Source organism: Symsagittifera roscoffensis, chromosome 6 (assembly GCF_963678635.1).
Source record: "Symsagittifera roscoffensis chromosome 6, txSymRosc1.1, whole genome shotgun sequence".
In the NCBI taxonomy this organism is placed as follows: domain Eukaryota; kingdom Metazoa; phylum Xenacoelomorpha; order Acoela; family Convolutidae; genus Symsagittifera; species Symsagittifera roscoffensis.
Window position 1 is genome coordinate 23,656,634 of NC_087067.1, and position 16,994 is coordinate 23,673,627.

General features: G+C 33.5%; 1 protein-coding gene across 4 annotated transcripts; it reads right to left on the minus strand.

Moving 5' to 3' along the window:
* Positions 1-1,250: 1,250 nt before the first annotated feature.
* Positions 1,251-7,764, minus strand: LOC134847680 (uncharacterized). 4 transcript variants are annotated; one of them, XM_063864849.1, is made up of 4 exons: positions 7,644-7,764; positions 7,311-7,438; positions 2,228-2,351; positions 1,251-1,569 (listed from the first exon to the last, which is right to left on the minus strand). In XM_063864849.1, the coding sequence occupies exons 2-4, from the start codon at positions 7,422-7,424 to the stop codon at positions 1,331-1,333; spliced, it is 477 nt and encodes a 158-aa protein (XP_063720919.1). In that variant the 5' UTR covers positions 7,425-7,438; positions 7,644-7,764; the 3' UTR covers positions 1,251-1,330. The 4 variants fall into 4 exon arrangements, with proteins under 4 accessions (XP_063720919.1, XP_063720917.1, XP_063720920.1 ...); XM_063864847.1 differs by having other exon boundaries at positions 7,311-7,441; XM_063864850.1 differs by having other exon boundaries at positions 7,614-7,764.
* Between the last annotated feature and the right edge of the window lie 9,230 nt (positions 7,765-16,994).

Below are 16,994 nucleotides of genomic sequence, written 5' to 3' on the forward strand. Positions count from 1 at the left end.
ATTTTCCTCTTAATTTCTTTCCGTTTTTTTGCGTAACCTGTTGAGTTCAAATCCGGAAATGTCAATCAAAAGAAGGTGGCGCAACAGTAAGTGTCAATCACAATCTTGTTGTCATAATCATATGAGAGAGGCCAATTAACACCTATTAAGCCTGTCATTTATCCAAACAAGTCCACAACACATAAGAATGGAATAGCTGGAAATATCCTCAAATCGACTGGAATCCACAAGGAATAAAGTACCGGAACCGTATCCAAATGTCTGAATTGTGATATATTAATACTAACCCGGGTTATTAATTCTAGTACCCTGCCTACTATTGATTGTTTAGTGTCTTGATCGATCAAATTAGACAGATTTCAACAGTAAGTCCGCTTAATTTATCCCTCTTTTTTGTTGTTGTTTTTGTTCATAATCCATATTTCATATTTCATATTTTCGCATTTAATAATCAATTTCGATCTAATTTCACTCCATTGTTTTCCAATTTTTACCTGAATACGTTTGAATGGATCTCATTACGAAAGTGTAAAATGATAATTTCATGTGAATTTTTACCATTTTCATCAATTTTGAAGCTAATTTCATTTTAATACAAAAATGCGAACTTGAAAGAAAGCATTTCTTTTGATGTTCTACTGAGGGAAGGCCTTGTAATATGAAAAATAAGCACAATCTTAAGTAAACGAAGAAAAAAATTACAACACCCTAAAAATTCAATTATGTTTAGGATTGAATGACCAGATTTATGAAGGAGATCCGAATGCAGTAATTTCAATGTGTTTGATAGATAGTTCAGTTTTCGTAGTTTAATTTTGAATGAAGTTTAATTTTAAATTTGTAAATTTAATTCTAGATAAGCGTATCATTTAAGTCAGATGGTTTTAAAGCCTCTTAAAGCCTGATTATTTTCTGTTCTGAATAAACTTGCCAGACCCTCATTCAACGATCATGGATCATGGCGGGATAAGTTAATACGTCTCAGCTAGTTCTTACATTGAATCGCCTTCAACAACAGAAAAAGTTAATTTAATTTTGGTGAATTTGAGGTAATATATTGATATGATAATTTCACGATAAATAGCAATTATGGGCTCTTTTTACTTATCACATGTGTAACACCATGTGTATTTCGTTTTTTAATTTTTTTTTCGATATCATTTTCGAGAAGAATTAAAATAAAGAAACTATGTATATGAGGTAATTGCAGCAAAGGTGCAAAGGTACAGAAAAAAATATTCTATCCAGCGAGAAAAATCAGATTAAAAGGAGCCCAAATCTTTATTTACTACTTAAAATTTCGTTCTTCTAATGCATCAACCAGTCAATATTAGTCGAATATCTCATAGTGAAAGTAGTATTGGTTAAAGGTAGGCTGGGGTCTTCGTTCCTGGCCAAATGGTGGGATCATATTTCTTCCATGAATCCACCCACTTCCAGGCATTGCGTTTCCAGCACGGGGAACTGATCTGGCTCCACTTTGATGCAATCCTCGGAAACCACCGGTGAGTCCCATTGATTGGGTAAAACACGGCAGCTGCTGGGCGAACCCGAAGTCTTCCCAATAATCTGAAACATGCCAGGAGTTTCAACTTAAAAAAGATATCGTTATGGTTATTCAAATTATTTGCTCAGGTCGTCAAAAATTCGAAGTGAAAGCGAAAAGATGACTACTCGTATCTGAGTAAAAGTCAATAATCACAAGTTTTCGGCGGACTTTTTATATCAGGAACCCGACGTCGATAAATTTGCATATTTGCTACTATCGGATTGACGGTTTCTTCAGTTTGAAATAACGGATCTACTAAAGAATCCGCCCTATGGTATCTACTAAAGAATTGCAACATAAAAAAGCAATAAATTAGCACTAGAGATTTCTATTTATAATTCGAATTTTGCTGCATTCTGATTGGTAGAAAAATCTACTAACTTAATCTACTTGACCATCACCTCCCCCCTTTTTTTTTACTTTAGTAGATAAATGTTAACAGGGTAAATGTTAAAAAGATCCGAAATAACTTTGCGCGCCTCATTAACTCGATGCCTGCCATATGAGTAGTTAAAAATTTTAAAAGCTGGCTTCAGCTAATCCAAATAAAAAAATCAGATAGAATAGAAAACATAGTGTAGGATAAACTTAGTTCTGAAAAAGCGACCGAATGAACTTTTTATTTAATATATTATTCGGTCATAAAGTTATAAAACAAACAGTTACAATGTGGTTTACCTTCGAAACTGTCGGGCATCATCATCACATGACCTCTGAGATTCCTAGAGGCACCAGGCATAAACCGGTTCCCGATAGTCATGGCCTGCAGCTCCAGTTGATCTTCAAAGTCACAATCGTCGTCCTAGTAGATTCAGTTAAAAGTTATACCAGAGAAAACAACCTCTCCTTAACCGTAAAATTAGTATTTGGCCTCTCGGTCAAAGTTTGAAAACAATTGAAACAAGGATAGCCGGTTACTGAGCAAGTAGCACTGAGTGTATGGACCACATTCATTTAAAAAACGACAAAACGTTTTTTTTTCGATTGAATGACGTTTTTTTTTGCGCGTATTCTAATGAGAGAGTTTTACGAACAGAATATTTGCGGAGTAGACATAATTGATATTATTCGTTTTCGAAAAAAGAAAAACTATAAAAAAAACAGAAAAGAAGTCGGTATAAATTTTCTTATTATTGGGACAACTTTTTTGATATTTTACAATGTAGTTGGAATCACGTTTGGAAGGGCCTGAATCCCAATAGTTATTTGGTTACCTGATTTGGCGTGGAAAACAAAAAACACGCGAAAACAAAATTCCTTCCCATTTTCAGTGATCAGAACAATAAGGAGATTATTAGGTCCTGCGAACTGTTGTTTATGATCAAATTAAGTTTAAACAAAAAAACTCCGTAGGCAGTGTTGAGAAATTATCACAAAATTAGTTCGCACAAAATATGACAAAAGAAAGAAGATTTTCGAATTAGAAAAAAAACTAGAGACCCGTATTCACAGGGATTTGACTCCCTGCCGACACAAACGGTTCCACCTTTGTACTGTTTTGAGACCTTCATTTTTGGCTGACAGACCCTAAAACTTTCTTATGGCGACTTCAGCGCCAATAGTTACTAAATTTGAGGGGGAAACGCGTGTCAAAAAACGCAATTTTCTGGTCTAAGTTTTCCAAAAAAATTCCTAAAAACGCCTTTTGGCCAAAACACCTAAAATGTGCCTTTGGCGCAGAACACTTGGTCTAAATAGGGCTTTTTAGTGATTTCAGAGAGCTCAGAAATCTAGTTAAACGAGAATAGCCGGTTGCTGTGCTGATTTAAATTAACCGGACAAAACGCGTTAAACTTGAAATTTAAAACGCGTTTTTCTCATATTGGTTTGAGTTTAGGTGAAAACTTGTGAAGACAAAACTTGCTTAAATTTTTAGCAGAATTAGTATGGTGTAATTTGTTTTGCAATTACGGGCCCAAAATTTTACCCCAAAAATGGGTCATTTTGGTTTTTCTTAGTTAATCAAAAATTACGCCGAAAATACCCAGTCGATCACAGACATAATTGTATCAAAGTGAGCCCCTTACGTAGCTCAACAAACTTTAACAAGAGTATATTCTCCAAAAAATTGTATAAGTTAATTTATTAGATAGACAAAAAAGGTCGTTTTTACTATATAAAATACCAACTTTTTATCTAGAAACAATTTTTAAACGGTTTGCAATTTTTTTTGAAGAATATACTCTTCTTAAAGTTTGTTGAGCTAGGTAAGGGGCTCACTTTGATATAATTATGTCTGTGATCGACTGGTTATTTTCGGCGTAATTTATTAATAGTGTAAACTTGTAGCGCTTAAAATTTTAAATATTGTTTACAGATTTTTTACCAGAGAAGAGCAAATTGAAGCTTCCAAAATTAATTTCTCTTTTAGTAATATCAATTTTTTCTCTAGCCTAATTTTCTGACATTCATATATAACAAACGTTACTTGATCGCTTTACTCGCTCGAAAATAGACGAAAAATCTAAAAACTCCAACAAGTTTTTCTCGACAATAAGAATTTTTTTCGGAAATTTTTTTCGAAAATTTTTTTTCGGAAGAATGCTGATATACTATTCGATTCTGTCAGGTGTTTATTTGCGGTACCTGATGTTGCGTGGAAAACAGAAAAAAGGTTTAAAAAAAGAAAAAACTAAAACGCACCCGAACACAATGTTTCTCCCCATTTTCAATGCTCGAAAGAAAAATATTTAACTTATTGTTCTTGTTCAATTAGTTTTCACTATAAACCGAAACGTAATCAATACTATCTGCCTATGTTGTAATCAATAATTTTGCAACAAAAATTATTTTACAATCAATAACTAATCGAAGTTAAAAAAAGTTTTGCAATTAACAGCGATAACTTAAGGCGTTTTCTTGTCAACTTCTAAGCAAGGAACAAGCTATACAACAAATTATTCTTTTGACTCTTCATTACGAGGCCAAACTGTGCCCAGGATAGGCGAACAGTTTTGTGTCTGTATGTTTCTGGATTCCAGATACAAGTCATTGAGCATGTTAAAATACACAGATTTGCCTCGTAATGATCGAGGAAAAAAGACCGAGGACAGAACTATGAGGAACTCCATTTGACAATTTGTTCAAACTAACTTGTTCTCTGCAAAAAAGTGGATGTTATTAGAAGATCCAGAATTGTACGTAATGGATCTTAGAACAATTTTTCAGCGAAGAAAGAACAGCCTGTTTCTGTTTTTTTTTTCTGTTTTCTTTTTCGTTTTTTCTTAATTGAAAAACTTTTTTTAGAAGCACGCCAGCGCGCATTGTTTTCTTTTTTTTCTGTAAGCGTTTCGCAGCTCTAACTAAACTTTCACACCTTGGCGAAGCAAAATAATGTGTTTTTGAATTCTCTCCTTATAAGTTAGAGTTTCAAAACAATCCTTGCTTTTAATACAATGGAATGTTTTTGTTAATTTAAAACGAGCCAGATTTTTTGCCTGAACAATATTGATTAAAAGCGTCAAGTGAGGTGCCAAAACAGTAATCATGGATATCAAAAGACGAATATTATGCCAGAGTAACTAATCGAGGTTTAGCTTTTGAACTTTGTTAAACTTTTCTTAGATTTTGTTAGTACTATAGTCTTGATGCATACTGAAAAATTTGTTGATTTCTGATTGAACCAGACTAATGTGATTTTTATGTTTGGTAGAAAATTTTTACCTGTTAATCGTTTTTTAATAGTTGTGAAAGAGTATTTTAATTGGTTGCAATTTAAAATTGAAGGTTCTACGAAAACTTTGGAGCTTCAATTATTAGGGTTGTCATCATTTTGAACAATTTTTTCTGGTTTTATTACAATTTTTATTCAATGATTTTTTCCGACCCAATTTTGACTCAATTGCTATATTTTTTAGGCTTATTTAACTCATTTTTTTTGTATCACTTTCTTGCATAACTCTTGCATTCACCCATGATTGACTATTTTGTGACTGTCGATTTGAAACAATCGATTTATTAGATACTTAATTACTTTGTCTGAACACAAAAAGGTTTGATTTGTCTGCTTTTGGCCAAAACTTTTGCAATTATTTTAGTTGACTATGGTACGATTTTAACTTTCAGCCGGTTTGTTTTAGAATTATCCAGTTTTTGAGAAAATTTTTTAAGGTTTTTTGCGACATCAGTTCGCATCCCTATCTCAATATCACCGCCAATATTCATTTTTATATATTCATTGTGACAATTTGAAGCTGCTATTCGATAATATGTAAAATTAGGGAGGGACCATACATGTATCAGAAGTTAGTTTTTTTCTCCGCTGGTTTTATTGGTTTATCCAGATACTTCAATCAAGTGTTCGGGAACTTTTTTTTGGCGTTCTGGCCATTTGTTTGTGAATCGGTATCAAAGTTTCCAAAAAAGAAGTCCTTTTTGCAGAAGTTTGAAGGTTAACATATCGTAAATTATAGTTTCAAAGAAGTTAGCTACTTTCCCTCGTGCTCTCAATTTTTGTTTTTTCCGACCAATTGAAAAATGCGGAGGAACTTTGTAAATGGGCGTGTTTTACTTTTTTTTGTTGCGACCATTGAAAATGGGATGGAACTTTAAATTCGGGTGTGTTATAATTTTTTTCAAATGCTTTTTTCCACGCAAAAAAATAGATACTAGAAACAATTATAGCAATGGTACCAAAAATATTTCATAATAAAGTCCTTTCAATCGTGATAAAATTCCAAAAAAAACTAACTTCTAAATAGATGTTCAGTTTTTGCAAAAAATTTTCAATATCAGTCTAAATTCGAGCAAATAAAACAACCAAACAGGCTCACAATAGCTTATTCATATTCAATTTATGCCAGGAAAAAAATTTTACTCAATTAAAGTTAGTATTTGAAAGTTTTAGCGCCTATTTGTCACTCACAAACTTCTAAATTAAAAAAAAAACCCAAATTTTTTAAAAAATTTATGTGGAAAATTTCAAAAAAATTTAAACGAGTTTATTTTTCTTTAAAAACTGTTTTTCAATGGATTCATAGCACTATGATTGTCGAATAAGCCTTTTTTTGTTTCGATCTTTTTATCGCCAACGCAGAATAAAAACGATACTAATTTGAATAAACTTTTTTGTTTTTTTTTAAGACTGTGGTCGAAACGTTCTGTGCCACGGGCACAGTAACCGGCTATCCTTTTCTACCTTTAGTTCTGTTTTTCAAGCATAATTTGGTACCAAAAAAAATCATCGGATTGAGAGAAATGATATATTAACGTTAGAAATTTCCAACAAATCCCAGTTTTTTTTGAAATTTAAAAAAAATCCCAGTGTAGATAAAAAACAGTTTGAGTTTTTTTTAATTTTCGTCTTAATTCGAGCGGTTAAAGTGGAGGAGCAGACCTGAAAAAGCTTAACTTTAGCCGTTTAAATTAACTTATTTTTGCTTAAATTTGGTTTTACTCGGGTACAGTTAGGTTTTGGAGCTTTTTAACGCCTTTTTAGGAATTATTGATAGATCATATTAAAGCCCATTCAGTTGAGTAGTGATTCGAAAGTTTGCTTAAAATTTTGAAAAAACTCTCTCAGTATCGAAAAAAATCATTTTGATGGTTTTTTGGTTCCAGGAGACGTATGAAACGCGCTGTCGATGACTCAATAAGTTTTTCAAAACAGCATTTTTTGGCCAGACAAACAGCCCGTACATATACAGCTCGTTTTTAGTGTTTATAAATTTTAAAACGCAGCTTTTTTATTATCTTTGTTAGGAAAGAATCAACAAAATATCTTTTTTTTGTAGAAAACTATTTTCGAGCTCGCTGTTCTTACCTCTCCGAACATGCATCCGGTCGTTGCAGTAGACAACAGAGCCACAAAATAGCAGACAAGTAAAATTGAGGGTCTCATTTTGAAACGCCCAGCCTGGGAGTTCGCTTCAGCCATTCGCAATGGATTTGCTGCTTTTTCGAAAAATTGGTTCAAAATTAACAGTTTGGTCTTTAACATTAGATGGATGACAAAAGAAAAACATGGTTGTCAACTAAAGATTTTTGGATACATCATAAATCTTCTTATTATGGACCTTGGCTTTTGACGTTTTCGCAAAAAATTGGATTCATTTTTCATACTTACTTTACAATATTCCAACTGTTAAACTTGCACCAAAAAAATAATAATTCGAGAAGTTGTCGCTTTTCTAATTGGTTGTATACAACTAAATAAACATACAATGAAAAGCAGAGATACAACAGCAAGTTAAATTCAACAGATATTCCGATTAGGACAAACCGCAATCAGAATTTGGCAATTTGTGCTTGCGGTCAATTTCAAACAAACTTACTCAAACAAACTTCAGAAGACACAAACTGAACGCGGACACGTTTCCTTCTTTTTATAATCCGAGGTTTATAATAAAAAATTTTATTTTTCAGCCAAAATTACAACCAGATTGTACGTTTAAAAATTAGTTCGGCTTGATAGAATACCAAAAAGGCATCAGCCATTCGGGCGGCTTCTCCTTGATCAAAACATATTTGTCTTTTTTCTAAAACTTAGATCATTTGGACTGAAGGACCGCAGAATTTCTTCAAATATCAAAAAACTAAACAAAAACATCTGTTATTTGGTGTTGTCTAACAATCAAATTCACATGACCGAAATAACTATAATAAAGAGATGGAAAATTACCATAATATACTTAAAAAATGTTCGTTGTCACAAAAATTGATGTCGTTTATTTTATGAAAAACGAGTCCAAAATTTCATTCATAGTTGTTTACTCTTCGAGAAGAATATTTTTATCTAAAAAATTATTAAATAAAAATGAACCTTCTGATTTTTTTCCTTTTTGCTCTTGTAGTAAATTTATTTCCTCTAGGAAAATTTTTTTTATTTTGCCTTTGCTTAAAATACCTGTTATCTTCTGTTCACTTATGTATTCATGAAACTCTTGTTTCCACAAGATTGTCTACCATGAGTTTTTCAAAATCCTATACATAAAACTCTCGAACCAAACAGAGTTTATGTTTGTCAACAAAATGTTTCAGACTTTCCCACTTTTTAATGAAAACAATTCTTCCACACAAGTTTGCTGGCTTTCTAATGGTTTCAGGTCCGTCTTGATCCGTTGCTGTGCCATAGATCAGTACGCTGTTTTGATGTATTGGTTGAATATTCGTTTCGTATATCTTGAGCAGTGTAGGCGTGTCAAAAAATATGTGAGTTGACAGATCATTAAAAAAGATCTAGCCGCTCTTTTCAAAGTTTTATCAATGTGTGTATTGATTTTTATCTTTTCTTCAGTTACTTGACCTAACTACTTATGGGATCTATTGTTAGAAAGTTTCTTTCTCTTAAATTTTTGTGTGGCTGATTTATCCTTATTTATGGTAAGCTTTTTCAACAAAAACCAATTTTCAACAGTGTTTGTATCAGAGTTCACCAGCTGCTGATTTGTTGTTTTAATTGTTTTATATAATGCGCAGTCATCAGCAAACAGTGCAATTTTATTATGCCTACAGACATTTGGCAAATCATTTACATCAAGCAAAAACAGCAAAGAACCCACGTCTGTACATTGTGGTTCACCATAATAGGTTGTTTTAGTGTCCGATAATAAATCGTTTTAACTAACGTACTGCTAATAATCGTTGATTTTTCCTGCACTCGGAATGCTGTGTTTTGAACAATGTTGTTCTTCCTTTTTTTTCTGATCTGAACTATAACTTTAAAGTAAAAAAAATAGGTGTTAATTTTTTCAGAGTAAAATACAACTAATAAACAACAGAAAATTTTTAATTATAGCTCCTCAAAAACCTATCTGGAAAATGTGGCATATACTTTTCTTTCATCAAATACTTTCCCACTGGACGACGTTCTCTGAATTTAGATTCTGATTACTGGGTTCTTGAAGGGTCGATGCACGAAAGTACATAATCATGATCAATAGAGATTGAATCGAAAAGCTTTTCATCCCCTTTTTACACAAAGTTAACAAGTAAAATATAAGTGTCTATAAGTCTTGACAAAAGCGCTCATCTTTTAAGACTGTCTTGTTTATTCAGAAGATACTGCGGCGAGCCAAGCCATCCGGGGTTGTCCTCCATAGACCAAATATGCTAATCATACAATTCCATAAACTAAGTCTACGAGAAAATACTAGTCATACAAATTTCGTACATTTTGCAAAAATGATGTCGTCAAACTTCCGATAAACTTTTCTCTTGTTTTGGCATAAAATTCGGTGTATCGTACTAAAAACATACAAAATTTTTTTGTCAAAAAAATGCTCATTATACAATTTCCATATAAGTAATTCAGTTTCCATAATTTTTTTGTCTTTTTCTCAAACGCAAATTGATTTTCGTACTCAAACAAACATTTTTTGAAAAATAAATGCATGCAAAATTAAATGTTTTGTGTGTATAACGCAGTCCTGGATATCCTAATAATAGATTTTTTGATTTATTTCTCTTCATAATTTTTTTCAAAAATGCTTAAAATTCTTTCTTTTTTATGATATGTTTTTGTATACCTTGATCAATGTCTGGTAATTTAAAAACCCAAATTTTTGAAATAATCATCTTTGAAATTTTTTGCCATACATAAAAGTTCGTTATTTTCGTAATATTATTTGGTGACACAGAATTAAAACATTTCAGATTGTTTCCAATGCTTTTTTAATGCGAGACAGCCAAACCTTTGGTTACTACATTTGAGTAACCAAGGTTTATGTCATTTGTGTTCGGTTATGAACACAACCAAAAAATTTTGAGAAATTAAAATGTATATAAGCAATAATTTTGGTTTATGGAAGAATGCTAGTCATACAATTTCCATATATGAAAAATTACGGATCATAGACCTTTCATGCAATTTTCTGTACTTATGGATTGCATGAAAAATGTATGATTAGCAATTTTCCATACATGAAATTTTTATGACAAGCATTTTTGATCAACTCGGACTTAATTAATTTCTATATGTCATTATAATCACTATCATTTGAATGTAGAGATCCTTGAGTTCAGTTTTGGTATAACCGACGCTTTTGAGCTTTATAAGAAGATATAGCTGCGAAGATGCTTTCCTCGCCAATTTTAGTTAGTGAGGCTCAAAAGAAAGTTATTTTGTAAAATTGATTCCCAAAGTTTTGAGTTAATTTGTAAATTTAATGCCATGATCAGGAAGTATAGTGTTAGATCGCGTCACCTGGCTTTGATTTTTTTGGTTTTGTCGCTATTGAGGATAAAACTATGAGATTTGCACCAATTGATTATAGCACCAATATTCTCTGAAGCTGAGTCAGCGCCGCTTCTGCCCCCAACGCACGGCGTATTGTCGTCTGCTAGCATCGAGCATATTGCTAGAGGATGTGTTACTTGAGAGTCATCGTAGATTACATTGAAACATGGGGAACCCCTTGTTGTACCTTGTGGTATTCCCGTGTGTGTGCTGCCTGTGGTTGAGTTTTCGTTATTATCCGATGAGAAAAGATATAACAAGGTTGATAAGGTAAAGACTTATAGCTGGCTTGTTCTTAGAAAGTTGACTGATAATGAGATCGTGAGAGACTTTATCAAAATCTTTGCTCAAGTCTATCAAAATTTTTCAAATATAATCACATCTTTTTCTTTTCAGTGACTTACAATCATTCATCAACTTTCTGAACTTTCATGTTACTTGCTTTCAAGTGTTCTCCCAAAAAATTTTTTTTCTGATAATCGACACAAGTTTTTCATATTTTTTCGTTGTTCCTGGATTTTTTCAAGATGGCAATCACTCATTTTGTTGAAGTATTTTCTGTACATTTTTTTCTTTGTAATTTTTGATTGAGAGCTCAGGAATGCACTTTTTAAAAGTAAATTGGATAGCTTTTAGAAGGTGCGAAAAGCAATCATTCACACTTTCAGTATCATGTTTCAAACTTAGTTTTTTCAGTGGTCTGCAAGAGCGCAAAAATAAATTTTATCAAGGTCTTATGGTTATCCAAAACGTTCCAGTTACCCCAAAATACCCGATTCTATTTTTCAGCAAAATTTTGTCTTCAGTTAGAAAAACTGCTTCAGTTTTACCACCTCGTGATCCAATAAAAAGTGGTGTTAGACCATAACTATTGAATAAAAATAGGTAAAATTGTTTTTGTATTGTTGACTCACTGCTTTTTGATGTTCGTCTTGCATGTTGAGCGCTTTAAAGATAGCCATCGCTGAGTGAGCTCATCACATACGCGACCTGATTACAAACCAAAAAATGGGCAGATCATAGAGTAGACACGCCATAAAGCAGACCAATACCATCCCTTGTTGACAAAAAAAGCTGGTCATACGAAATTCATTTTCGCAAAAAAGGCTGTTCATACAATCATACAATTCCATGGATGAAAAAAAAAACTTATGAAAAAAGCATGGCACGTACTTTCCTTCAATGAAATTGTATGAGCCAGCTGCATTTTTCCATGAAATTAAAAGAAAAGCAGTTTTTTGATTCGCTGTTCATTTTTTGGTTGCCTTAAAATCCAACAACAGAAAGTACCTTAATACAAAAAAAAACTTTTTTAATTCTCCTCTCCAAAAAATTCAAAGAATGAAAATCAAGTCCTGTTTATTTGGAAAGAAGTTTTGACTTTACGAAAATTTATCTGTGAGCTTTTGATTTATCTGTGTAAAAAAACTTGCGTCTCGACTGTGTTACTGCTTAATTTTGGTTTTTTGTATACAAGTTTTTTCTAAACTGTTTGTTTGACCATAAATTTGTTGTTCAAGGTAATTGAAAACTAATCAAAATTAAATTGTCGAGGTTTTGTGGGATTTATTACAGATTGAGGAAAGTTTTAGGTAAAGATCGACTACTGAAAGCATATAACGCTTATGTGAAACCCATTTTATAGTACGGGGTTTTGGCTTATGCGTCAACAGGCAAAACGAAATTAAAATCAATTGAACCTAAAATTTAACGGCTTTTAAAAATTATTTGTTTTAAGAGAAGAAACGAAAGCGTCGAGGAACTGAGACAAAAACGCAAAATATACTTCGTAAAGGATTTACATATCTATGAATTATTAAAGTTACCATGTAAAGTTTTGAGAAAAGAGTGCATATTGGCCATTGTCTAGAAGCTGTAACTGAGAAAAATTTGAACACAATTTTTAATAAGAGTGTTTTAGCTAGGCAGATACCTGTGCAATCAGAGGGTAATCAAAAAATTTCTAAAAAAGTTGACTTAGAAAACTTTTCAATTTTGTTCTAAAATACAACACAGATTTTGTAACTAAGATTCAGAGCTGCACACAATATCAATTACAAATCTTCAACTATGAGTTTTTGGACAATTTCATTCAAAGTAATTATCAACTGTTTAAACTCAATTTTGAGTAGAAATAAAAAATTTTTAAAAGATTTGCTGTCAAGGGTCTGTATACTGCTGAAATTTTCCCCTTTTTCGCTTCAAAAATTTTTTTCCTCTTTAAATCATTAAATCTTTTTTATTGTTTTCTTGATTAACTATCGCTATTAAAAACTAACAGAAGTCATAGCAGGATCAGAGGCGCCTGAAAACGGGCTGCATAGTTCCACGGCGTTCTCCCAATGAGATTTCGTTGATTGTAAATGTAGTAAATTTTACAATGAATGGAATCTAATTTGCAAACAATTTATTATTATTTTATTAAAAATGGCTGAAGTCTTTTTAAAAACATAGAAATCTTATGTCGTAAAACATAATATACTCTTTGGAAAAGTCGCGCAACCCGAATAAATAGAGGATACAGTAGTCTACTAGTTTTAAAATGAGTGTGACCTTCTGTTGAAATTTTTTGTCATTTCCTTAATTTCTCGACTTTGAAAGTTAAAAAACAGTCTTAAGCAATTTTTGAACGGCGCTCTATTAATTTTGTGATCAGCCGAATTTAGATCCTGAAAACAATTGACCTCGCATACCTGAAACAGCGATTTTTTCAAATAATCGAGTCTTTTGCAGCATTGAATCTACATTTTTAATCTTATCTAAATTGTCAGCCTGATTTTTGTTCAAAGGAAGTTTATCTTTATGCTTTTATCCGTTTACCTGAATCTAAAATTTCAAAATCATAAGTCAGTTGGACTCATCTTTGAACCCAAATTTGTATCACTTGCTCAGAACATATATTGTGGTGCTTGATTTGTGTTGCCAACGATTCAAGCAAAGTTGGATACAAAACAATGTTTTTCATGAAATTTGTTCATCGAATTTTCTTCGCCAAAATTGTATGTTTTTGATGATTTAATTGAGTTTGGCTATTGAGTTTGGCTATGAGTTTGACCGACCCATTCTAGAAGCTCCCGAACAAATTCGAAAAACTCGTGCAAGTACATAAAGCAAGTACATAATGTAGCTCAAAACTTAATCTAACGAACAGAATTTATAGAACACTAACCAAATTTTGAGGTGCTTGATTTTTGTTGCCAATGACTAGAGCAAATTCGGATGCAATGAATATTCTCATTAAAAATTGTGCTCAAATCTACTTCATCAAATATCTATGTTTTCACTTATTCATTTGCATTTGGCCCTAAGACGAAGTTGCCTATTTATGCTAGAAGTTCTCGAACAAACTAGATCCAGCGTTGGAATCAAATTGACTAGAATGAGTTAACTTGGTATTATGCCATCGTAACAAGATTGGGTACATTTAAATTTTTAAGCTCATTTGTGTTCAGGGTAGTTTTATCCCAATCGTTGTAGAAGTAAAAAAAGATTTATACTTATTATTATCTAAAAACATAGATTAATTAATTGTTTAACTCAAATAATAAAATGAAGCAAGCAAAAAAAATCATGTGAAATTTTTTATATTCTTCAATAGAACGTCTAAGTTTTCCAATTTATTGAAAGCAATTTCAAATATTTGGACTCTCTCGACATTTTTGATGATCACCTTCAGTTTCACTAGCCTAATACAGTTCCCTAACTTGATCATAGGATGCATTTTATAGTGTGCAAAACAACCATCAACAGAATGTTAACGCAAAAATACCAAAAGTCAAAACAATAATGCAAAAAACGTTAATGCAAATCTAGAGGAAAAACAAAACTAGCCTAATAAAGAGTTAAGATGTACCACTGGTAACTATTGTATCTAAATAAGGTTAAAAGAGAATAAAAGTATTGGTTGAATTAAAACTGACTGTAATCTAAAAAGAGCAACTAGTGATCCGAAGTCCACTGGACTTCGTAGAGTTAACATTGACTGGTACGTAATTAGATGATAGAGGTCAAGCTTATAACATACTAAAAATATTGAATCACAACATTCCCCACTGCACAAAAATTAATATCTGCCCGCTCATCAATGTAGCCAATATCACACATATACTCCATCTCCCCTCGCTCCACAGAAGAAACAAAAAGTAACCACGTTTACCACCAATGGATTTTTACAGAGAGTACAAATTACAATGGAGGTGATTATATGGTAATATATACAGGCTACTTACAGGTTTACACAGATATCAACACTGAATGTACAAAATGATATGTACAACTGGGGTTATGTAGCATTTGTACAATTAAAGCAAACTAACTAAATCACTAACTAGGTAATAAAAAAAAAGTTTTGGGTTATCCAATGGATAAAAGCTAAAGCAAATACGTAAAATATCATGTTACCATAGTTTAACAGTTTTCAGAGTTTAGGACCTTTGTGTTGTATCTAGCATGGAAGTTATCTGCCTCTCTTCTTACATCGGTGTCAATGCCCGAGGATATGTCACTGCCATCATCATCCTGGGTATTACTGGTAACTTCTACCAATGGTGGCGATACCCATGCGGTCCTTGTCGCCTGAGAGGAAGGTGTTGAGAATTGATCTTGTGTGGTTTCAGCAACCAGAGTCGTATGACGTGGGATCTCATCAATGGGTGTAAGATAATCCGAGGGGGACGTCGTACAGTACGTTAAATTAGGTCGTGGACTCTTTGTGCCGGAAAACGTAATTAGCGGTTCGTCATCGGAGTCTACTGCACTAATGGTCTCCGTTCCGAGCGTCACTTGGTCGATAAACCGCCTATCACCGTAGAATTTCGGGGGGCCTGGGTTTCTTCTTGCACGAAGTTTTGAGGATATCGGGGTCTTTGGTGTCTCCGCTGTCTTCTCCGGAGAGCTATCCACTCGAATTGGGTCGTCACTTGTGCCCGTTGGTATAGTGAACGTTGTCTGAGTGTTTGTCTGGCTTTGTACGGTACTCCTTGGCTGATCTAAATCACTATGAAGGTTAACAGTCGGCGTATTACATACAGTTTCCGCTTCCGTACCCAAGTAGTCATCAATGACTTTATCCCAAAGGTCTAACTCTAACGAAGAATCTAGGTTATTAAAGTCGAATTTTGAACCTTTCGAGCTCGTGATGAATGTTCTCCTCTTTTTGCAAGTATTTCCACCCGTTGGTGTGTAACTCGTCGAAGGGCCTCCTATATTTGAGTTTTCCTAAACCAGTTACCTCCTTGACTGAAAGGATTTGACAGTGGGGCTCGCTGGAGATTTCTATCTACTTTGTCAGCAGGGTCGCTCTCGTACCCTCTTTCATCTATTGCTCTGTCTTCCAGATAGCCATCTTCGAACGCGTCGTCATCCCCCCAGTCTTGTGCTCTGTCCTTCGTTAGGATTGATTTCCCCTTATCTAAACTAATTGCGTGAGAGACCAAAGATTTCCAGAACGTATTGGGAGATCTATTAAAATGTTTTAAGAAAGGAGAGCATCCAATGGATGATTGTTTAGTCGAGCGTATGTTCCAAATAATTTTATCAATAGCCGTATTTAAGGATGGTTTTGGATCGTTGAACGACATTGCCAGTAGCTTAGCTTTGACAGTGTAAATAAGTCTTTCTACTACTCCGTTGGATCTATGATCACCGACCGTACATAGGATTAAACTATTAAACTAATGTTGTTCTTCTCGCAGAAGTTTCTAAAATCAAACGAAGTAAAACATGACCCATGGTCAGCTCTAATGGACTTTGGAAATCCGTGAAGATGGCAGTAATCTGTCATGAAGGTTAAAATTGAAGAAGCCGAGGTATTGTTCACTACCTTTGCAGACGGAAACTTTGAAAAACGATCAATGCACAACAAAAGGTATTTTGAGTTACCCCAACTCTTGTCCAATGGGCCAGCAAAGTCTAAATCTACTTCTTCATTTGGTTCGGTCAGAATCGGTAATTTCTCAGTCTTGTTTGTCCCTAGTAACACTTTCAGGTTCTTTCCGGCCATTATACACTGAGTGCAATTCTTTCCGTGATGGTAGATCTCTCTGTTTAGGTGTGGCCACCAGATGTTTTCTGCCAGGGCTTTCATCCCGAACTGTCCTGGGTGAGTCTCGTGAAGAAGTGACAGGAATGGTGATCTTAATGCGGCCGGCACTATCAGTTTGCTATCGTTGAATAACAGTCCTTCTTTCACGTGCATGTCCCTCTGGAAATTCTTTAAGTAGGCTCCGAATTTGTCCAATGGTTTGCCTTCCTGTACCGCCTTCTTTACCT